Source organism: Pristiophorus japonicus, chromosome 4 (genome assembly GCF_044704955.1).
Source record: "Pristiophorus japonicus isolate sPriJap1 chromosome 4, sPriJap1.hap1, whole genome shotgun sequence".
Lineage (NCBI taxonomy): Eukaryota > Metazoa > Chordata > Chondrichthyes > Pristiophoridae > Pristiophorus > Pristiophorus japonicus.
Window position 1 is genome coordinate 268,879,207 of NC_091980.1, and position 9,527 is coordinate 268,888,733.

Consider the following 9,527-nt stretch of genomic DNA (forward strand, 5'->3'; position numbering starts at 1 on the left):
TTAATTCTGAAGTTGCGGTCAGTTTCAGAGGGGTAATGAGGGCAAACGCTGACTGCGAAATTCAGGCCAACATCTCCTTATGTGGTTCAGTGTCGAATTTTGTTTGATAACATACCTATGAAGCGCCTTGGGACATTTTACTATGTTAAAGGTGCCAGATAAATGTTGTAGTTATTAATATCTGTTATTTTCATCTTTGTTCCTGTCAGAGTTTTGGGAGTAGCATCCATGCAGTGTGAGAGCCATCTGCAATGATTATTTCTAATGCGGTGCTGTTCCATGTTGCTGCCAAACCATGGTACAGTACCTCCATATGGGAGTTATGACCATGTAGCTTACTAACAGTAACTGATGCAACAAGAGGGGTGACGAGATAAACTATTACAATGAACGTGAAAACATTTGACTTTTCTCAACACATCATTGCATTCCTCTTATCATTATCGCAATTCACTCTTTGAAATCAAATCAGCTCTCCCTGCTGAACAAATACAATATTTTTAAAAGTTAGAATTTGTATCTACATTTTATTAAAGTATGATAATTTAATGTTGAGGTGATAAAAATGAAGAAATTTAAATAAAATTAAAAGTGCAAGTCACTTTGCATACTAAAAATAAATAGTAGACCTATTTCAAGCTGCCTTTTAAACAACAATAACTTCTATTTATATAGTGCCTTTAACGTAGTGAAACATCCCAAGGCGCTTCACAGGAGTATTATGCGCTAAAACTTTGATACAGATCTGCATAAGTGGAAAGTAGCTTGGTCAAAGAGGTAGGTTTTAAGAAGCGTCTTGAAGGAGGAAAGAGAGCTAGAGAGGCAGAGAGATTTAGGCAGGGAGTTCCAGAGCTTGGGGCCTAGGCCACAGAAGGCTTGGCCACAAATGGTTGAGTGATTATAATCAGGGATAGAAACATAGAAACTAGGTGCCGGAGTAGGCCATTCGGCCCTTCTAGCCTGCACCGCCATTCAATTAGTTCATGGCTGAACATGCAACTTCAGTACCCCATTCCTGCTTTCTCGCCATACCCCTTGAGCCCCCTAGTAGTAAGGACTACATCTAACTCCTTTTTGAATATATTTAGTGAATTGGCCTCAACAACTTTCTGTGGTAGAGAATTCCACAGGTTCACCACTCTCTGGGTGAAGAAGTTTCTCCTCATCTCGGTCCTAAATGGCTTACCCCTTATCCTTAGACTGTGACCCCTGGTTCTGGACTTCCCCAACATTGGGAACATTCTTCCCGCATCTAACCTGTCTAAACCCATCAGAATTTTAAACGTTTCAATGAGATCCCCTCTCACTCTTCTAAACTCCAGTGAATACAAGCCCAGTTGATCCAGTCTTTCTTGACATGTCAGTCCTGCCATCCCGGGAATCAGTCTGGTGAACCTTCGCTGCACTCCCTCAATAGCAAGAATGTCCTTCCTCAAGTTAGGAGACCAAAACTGTACACAATACTTCAGGTGTGGCCTCACCAAGGCCCTGTACAACTGCAGTAACACCTCCCTGCCCCTGTACTCAAATCCCCTCGCTATGAAGGCCAACATGTCATTTGCTTTCTTAACCGCCTGCTGTACCTGCATGCCAACCTTCAATGACTGATGTAACATGACACCCAGGTCTCGTTGCACCTCCCCTTTTCCTAATCTGTCACCATTCAGATAATAGTCTGTCTCTTTGTTTTTACCACCAAAGTGGATAACCTCACATTTATCCACATTATACTTCATCTGCCATGCATTTGCCCACTCACCTAACCTATCCAAGTCACTCTGCAGCCTCATAGCATCCTCCTCGCAGCTCACACTGCCACCCAACTTAGTGTCATCCGCAAATTTGGAGATACTACATTTAATCCCCTCGTCTAAATCATTAATGTACAATGTAAACAGCTGGGGCTCTAGCACAGAACCTTGCGGTACTCCACTAGTCACTGCCTGCCATTCTGAAAAGTACCCATTTACTCCTACTCTTTGCTTCCTGCCTGCCAACCAGTTCTCAATGCACGTCAGCACACTACCCCTAATCCCATGTGCTTTAACTTTGCACATTAATCTCTTGTGTGGGATCTTGTCGAAAGCCTTCTGAAAGTCCAAATACACCACATCAACTGGTTCTCCCTTGTTCACTCTACTGGAAACATCCTCAAAAAATTCCAGAAGATTTGTCAAGCATGATTTCCCTTTCACAAATCCATGCTGACTTGGACCTATCATGTCACCTCTTTCCAAATGCGCTGCTATGACATCCTGAAGAATTGATTCCATCATTTTACCCACTACCGATGTCAGGCTGACCGGTCTATAATTCCCTGTTTTCCCTCTCCCTCCTTTTTTAAAAAGTGGGGTTACATTGGCCACCCTCCACTCCATAGGAACTGATCTAGAGTCTATGGAATGTTGGAAAATTACTGTCAATGCATCCACTATTTCCGAGGCCACCTCCTTAAGTACTCTGGGATGCAGGCCATCAGGCCCTGGGGATTTATCGGCCTTCCATCCCATCAATTTCCCCAACACAATTTCCCGACTAATAAAGATTTCCCTCAGTTCCCGCTTCTTACTAGCCCCTCTGACCCCTTTTATATCCGGAACGTTGTTGGTGTCCTCCTTAGTGAATACCAAAGTACTTGTTCAATTGGTCTGCCATTTCTTTGTTCCCAGTTATGACTTCCCCTGATTCTGACTGCAGGGGACCTACATTTGTCTTTATTAACCTTTTTCTCTTTACATATCTATAGAAGCTTTTGCAGTCCATTTTAATGTTCCCTGCAAGCTTCCTCTTGTACTCTATTTTCCCTGCCCTAATCAAACCTTTTGTCCTCCTCTGCTGAGTTCTAAATTTCTCCCAGTCCCCGGGTTCGCTGCTATTTCTGGCCAATTTGTATGCCACTTCCTTGGCTTTAATACTATACCTGATTTCCCTTGATAGCCACGGTTGAGCTACCTTCCCTTTTTCATTTTTACGACAGACAGGGATGTACAATTATTGTAGTTCATCCATGCGGTCTCTAAATGTCTGCCATTGCCCATCCACAGTCAACCCCTTAAGTATCATTCGCCAATCTTTTCTAGCCAATTCACGCCTCATACCTTCAAAGTTACCCTTCTTTAAGTTCTGGACCATGGTCTCTGAATTAACTTGTTTCATTCTCCACCCGAATGTAGAATTCCACCATATTATGGTCACTCTTCCCCAAGGGGTTTCGCACAACGAGATTGCTAATTAATCCTCTCTCATTACACAACACCCAGTCTAAGATGGCCTCCCCCTAGTTGGTTCCTCGACATATTGGTCTAGAAAACCATCCCTTATGCACTCCAGGAAATCCTCCTCCACCTAATGTTTCCAGTTTGGTTAGCCCAATCTATATGCATATTAAAGTCACCCATGATAACTTTATTGCATGCACCCCTAATTTCCTGTTTGATGCTCTCCCCAATATCACTTAAGGGATTTAACATGAAATGCTCAATTTTTCCAAGCTGTAACCAGATTACAAGATACCATTTGACACAAATGTCTGATTGCTCCTCAATGAAAACCTTCGGGTACAAAAACAAATATTCCCTGCACCAATCTCTCAACTTCATTACTTTCACATTTATCTTGCAGTTCGATAATCCTGTGGTTTTTTTACCTGTAGAATATTAAAATATTGACAAACTATAATAAAGCATAGTAAGTATAACAAAATGTGGAATTATGAGTGCCATATCTTGGATCAGTGAGTATAATCTGGTACCTTGTGGTGTTCATAAGGATGATGGTCATGAAAATAAAAGTTCATAGTGAATTAAAAATTACCTTCCAGCAGGCATTTTTTTTATTGACTAACTTCCAATAATATACTGAATTTGTTCTTCATTTTTTTTAAATGTATGAAACTTTAATCATAAAATTCTAATGTATTGGTCAGTCTCCATGTTTTGTATATTTTTCTCCCTTCTTCCCCTTCTTGTGTGGCGACTCCACATTGCACAATATCCTCAGCCAGGAATGTGGGGAGGGGGCAACCTGATTCAAAACCTCCAATTATGCTGCTCTAAAATTGTGAATTTGATCAAAGGATGATTCCTTTGCTGTTTTTCTTTGCGGAGGAAGCATCTGATAAAGCTGCAATAATTATGTTTCAAAGCAATAACTCTTTGACCCCCGACAGCAGTCAAACAAAGTTCCAGGAGACAGCAGTAATTCCTAAATCCTTCTAATCCCAGCATCTTACCCTTTATAACTGGAAATATCCTCCTCACGCAGGGGCTTGTCCAGTTCCCCTTTGAAGTTGGATAAATACTTGAAGGAGAAAGTATTGCAGGGATATGGGGAAAGAGCAGGTTAGATTGCTCTTCGAAAGGACCAGCATAGACTCGATGGACCGAGTGGCCTCTTTCTGTGCTGTACTATTAGAAACATAGAAACATAGAAATTAGGTGCAGGAGCAGGCCATTCAGCCCTTCGAGCCTGCACCGCCATTCAGCCCTTCAAGCCTGCACCGCCATTCAATAAGATCATGGCTGATCATTCAACCTCAGTACCCCTTTCCTGCTTTTTCTCCATATCCTTTAATGCCTTTGGCCGTAAGGGCCATATCTAACTCCCTTTTGAATATATCTAACGAACTGGCCTCAACAACTTTCTGCCCGAGAGAATTCCACAGGTTAACCATTCTGAGTGAAGAAGTTTCTCTTCATCTCAATTCTAAATGGCTTACCCCTTATTCTTAGACTGTGACCCCTAGTTCTGGAACTCCCCAGCAACGGGAGCATTCTTCCTGTCTCTAACTTGTCCAATGCCATCAGAATTTTACCTATTTCTATGAGATCCTCTCTCATTCTTCTAAACTTAGAGTCTGACACCTCACTGGGAGAGACCCCCAGGAATACTGAACACAATTGTCTGTCTGTGGATTAGATCAGCAGAGAATCCAAGTTCATTCCAGGCTTTGGTAATCTGTTCCGGGGGCAATGACTCTTTGTGAAAATAAATTATTTCTAACATCTAACCATATCCTTGTCTATGTATTTTATATGTATGCTCCCGAGTTCTCCTGCCCTTCTCCATCTCAAATAATCTGGATAGAGTCTAATACCTAAATCATTTTCGAAGCCTCATCATACCTGTCCTAAGCCTACAATTCTCTATTGCACATGGCCCCAACTCCTTGAGCCTATTCTGATAACTAAGAATCTGAAGACTAGTTATTATTTTAGTTGTCCTCCTATGTTTCGATATTTCCTGCTGTTCATAGACCAAAACTGGGCATAACACTCCAAGTCCAGCCATACCAAGGCCTTGCACAGTCCAAGTATAGTTTTCATGTGTGAGAAGGAAGGTAGATGGAACAAATAATTCAGTATGTATTCTAGCTGAGAATAGAGCACATTATTCCATATATTTAAACATATTTTAAATTATCAGCATTAATTCGGATTTATTTTTGTCTTTTGCATCTGCAAACAAAATTGTACAATCGCATTGTGCCGTCTATTTTGGCACTTTGACAGAACACTAGATGGTTCATATATATTTTAATATCATCTTGTTATTAACCTACAAACCTGGCAAACGCAGCTTGCCATCTGACAACATGTGTGCATCCCAAGGGAACTACAATTATTCATAAAGAAGGAATACATGAAATTAGTCAGTAGACACTAAGTAGCTAGATATATAGACAGAAGGTAGTTTTCCAGGGTTCTGTCACCCAAGCTTAATGTGACACTTCATAATATCCCTGTTGAAGGGAGTGTAGAGATACTAATCGATATTTCAGATATTTATGAATGCTGTGTATCGAATGAATGCCAAAACTGCAGATTTGCTAAAATGAAGTAAGCCCAGCTTCATCCCTCCCTCCCCCCACACTCCTGAAGCCTGTACAAGTGAGGATTCGGCAGTTCTGTCAGGATACATTAAATTTAAATGGTGCATTTTGTTGACAAAGAACAGCTCAGAAATGTCATAAGCCAGGGAAAGGAAACCATTAATTAAAAGTCTGGATGCATTAGTGTTATGCTCCCTTTAAGAACAGTGTCTAGTGTAAGTTGATTCTTTACTTCCTAACAGAGATATGAAAAGTGAACCATTGTTTTCAGCTGCTTACAGTTTGTGTAAACAGTGGTTTCCTGTGAGTTATACATTATCCCACAAAAAATTACACTATGCCAGTAAAACAGAAAGTGATATTTTCACTAACATCCTAAAAATTCCTAATGGAATAGGAAGAGTTATTTATGCAACTCGCTTAATCATTTGAGCTCATACAAATTCTACTGAAGCAAAGGTATAAATGAAGAAGTTTTTAAAATACTATTGTGTCTTCTGGGAAGGGAGAGGTAAACTGTTCTGCCTGCCACAGCAGTAAGAACCTGCAATGCTCCCTGATTACACATTACAGGTTGGACCTCTCCAGGCCGGCACCCTCGGGACCTGACCTGTGCCGGAACAGAGAATTTGCCAAACCACAGGAGGATACGCCTAGCCGAGGCTTACCGGTACCTGAAGACAGCGCTCCAGCTGTGAAACTTGGGCCTCATTCTCTCTCTTTTTTTTAATGTCGTGTCAACCCGCCGCTGCTGCCCCCGGACCCGCCACCCCAAGACCCGGACCCACCCCCACTGCTGCCCCCGGACCCACCCCCACTGCTGCCCCCGGACCCGCCACCCCAAGACCCGGACCCACCCCCACTGCTGCCCCCGGACCCGCCACCCCAAGACCCGGACCCACCCCCACTGCTGCCCCTGGACCCGCCGCCGCCTCCAGACCCGGACCCACCCCCACTGTTACCTCCGAACCCACCCCCACTGTTGCCCCTGGACCCGCCGCCGCCCCCAGACCCGGACCCACTCCCACTGTTGCCTCCGAACCCAGCCCCACTGTTGCCCCTGGACCCGCCGCCGCCCCCAGACCCGGACCCACCCCCACTGTTGCCTCCGAACCCAGCCCCACTGTTGCCCCTGGACCCGCCGCCGCCCCCAGACCCGGACCCATCCCCACTGTTGCCTCCGAACCCACCCCTACTGTTGCCCCTGGACCCGCCGCCGCCCCCAGACCCGGACCCACCCCCACTGCTGCCCCCGGACCCACCCCCACTGCTGCCTCCGAACCCATCCCCACTGCCGCCGCCGCCCCCAGACCCGGACCCGGACCCACCCCCACTGCTGCCTCCGAACCCACCCCCACTGCTGCCCCTGGTCCTGCCACCGCCCCCAGACCCACCCCTACTGCTGCCTCCTTACCCACTCCCACTGCTGCCCCTGGTCCCGCCACCGCCCCCAGACCCGGACCCGCCCCCACTGCTGCCCCCGGACCCACCCCCACTGCTGCCCCTGGACCCGCCGCCGCCGCCCCCAGACCTGGACCCACCCCCACTGCTGCCTCTGAACCCACCCCCACTGCTGCCCCTGGACCCACCGCCGCCCCCAGACCCGGACCCACCCCCACTGCTGCCCCCGGACCCACCCCCACTGCTGCCTCCGAACCCACCCCCACTGCTGCCCCTGGACCTGCCGCCGCCCCCAGACCCAGACCCACCCCCACTGCTGCCCCTGGACCTGCTGCCGCCCCCAGACCCACCCCCACTGCTGCCCCTGGACCTGCCGCCGCCCCCAGACCCAGACCCACCCCCACTGCTGCCCCTGGACCTGCTGCCGCCCCCAGACCCACCCCCACTGCTGCCTCCGAACCCACCCCCACTGCTGCCCCTGGTCCCGCCGCTGCCCCCAGACCCAGACCCTCCCCCGCTGCCGCCAGACCCACCACTGCCCTGCCGTAACCCCCTCCGCCATCGCACCCGGACCCTCCACTGCTCCACTGCCGCCTACACCGCTCATGCTCCAGGCATGGGCCTGATGCTGAACCACGGGTGGTGTCAGACCTAAAAAAAGCGATCAATCTCAGTTTTGAAGTTTTCAATTAATCGCGATCACAGTCCAGCGAGCTCAAGTCCAGCAAAGTAAGCAGCTCGTAACCAAGCATCAGGGAAATAATACCTGTATTTAAATAACAACTGTTTTTTTACTCTGAACGGATGTCAGTACGGAAAAATCCACCTCATTACTGCTTACTGTATTTTTTTTCATTCTTTTGGCTTCCCTCCTCTCCTGAGGTGGTGATTCCCCATGAATACAGTTCCATAAACACCAACAGCCCTGGAGTACATCGCCCAGATGGCCATTTTTCAAGTGTTAATCTAGACAGTGAATATTAGCAGGCTATTTGATGGTGGAGGCCATCACAGCCAAATCCAGTCCTATCCTCACCCAACAGCCACACAATGTATTTTCCAGCATGGGTCACTGAATAGTGTTTCGGAGTGCATTCACCCAGCCCCCAACCCCCTCACTTTTCGTATGTGTAATAGAAGTTTGTATTTCAGAGTGTAGGGCAGTCTATAAAGAAAGAACATGCAGTTATGCATCGCCTTTCATGTCAACTAATTAATTACATTTTTGACGTGTAATCACTTGTTATGTAGGAAAACACTGCAGTCAATTTGCACACAGTAAGATCCCATAAACAGCAATGAGACAAAAGATCAGTTAACAGCTTTGATGGTATTGTATGAGCGATGAATAATGACCAGGATACCAGAAAACATCCCGCTTTTCTTCCAAAAAATGCCACGGAGTCTTTGTGTTCACGTGAACAGCCCCTGTTTAACATCTCATCCAAGAGTAGCAACTTAGACAATGCAACACTCCCTCAGTACTGCACTGAAGAGTCAGCATAGATTATATGCTCAAATCCTGCAGTTATATTGGAAGCCACAACCTTCAGACATAGAGGCTAGAATGCGAACAACCAAGCCAGGCTGACACTAAAAACCCACTTCTACTTTCTAACTCTTAAATTATGGAGTCATCCATACCTGTGACATATAGATATCTAATACTCTGTCCTGCTAGTACCCACCTAAACAGTTTACTCTGTATGTTTTCTGAAAACAAATGTCCCAGAGTTTTATAAAAGTTAATATTCACTTAAAAAAAACCATAACATGCCACAGTTTGAAATATATAAAGATATTTTATGATATCACACATCTTGATACTGGAGAATGGAAAGATGCAATGAGCTACCACATTATTGTTTCACCTCTGGGACCAAGGTATCAGATGAGATAAAGCTTGCTTTTTCTGGCAGCTGTAAGTGTACATTATAGGCATGGGGCTACAGCACAAAGTAATCCATAATTCAGCATATTTTGGCACTACATTTTCAATCTGTCACATGTCATCATGGACAAGGAATGGAAAAATTCTCATTTGTGCAGTAGTGGCACATCTGCCGAGATTGTAACTAAGGTACATTGTTGCTGCAGTGAAGGAATATATACCCTGGATGAACCTGACCAAGGACTGCTTGAAGCTGCTGAAGAGAAGTCCAAAATGGATGTGGTTCAGTTCACAGCACGAACCAACACTTACCCCCGGCCCCCACCTCACTTGGATTAGTAGAACCAAAGTCATGGAAAAAATATGTAATTTAAAAGAAAATCCAGGGCAGGTTCCCGTAGCATC

General features: G+C 45.8%; 1 protein-coding gene across 1 annotated transcript in view; it reads left to right on the forward strand.

Annotated features, from left to right (window-relative positions):
- LOC139262779 (uncharacterized) overlaps positions 1 to 7,886 on the forward strand; it is a 28,906-nt gene extending 21,020 nt beyond the window's left edge. The window contains exon 3 of the mRNA XM_070877930.1: positions 6,676 to 7,886. Coding sequence (XP_070734031.1) covers positions 6,676 to 7,886 — 1,211 coding nt within the window. The remainder of the gene's footprint in view (positions 1 to 6,675) is intronic.
- The last annotated feature ends 1,641 nt before the right edge of the window (positions 7,887 to 9,527 follow it).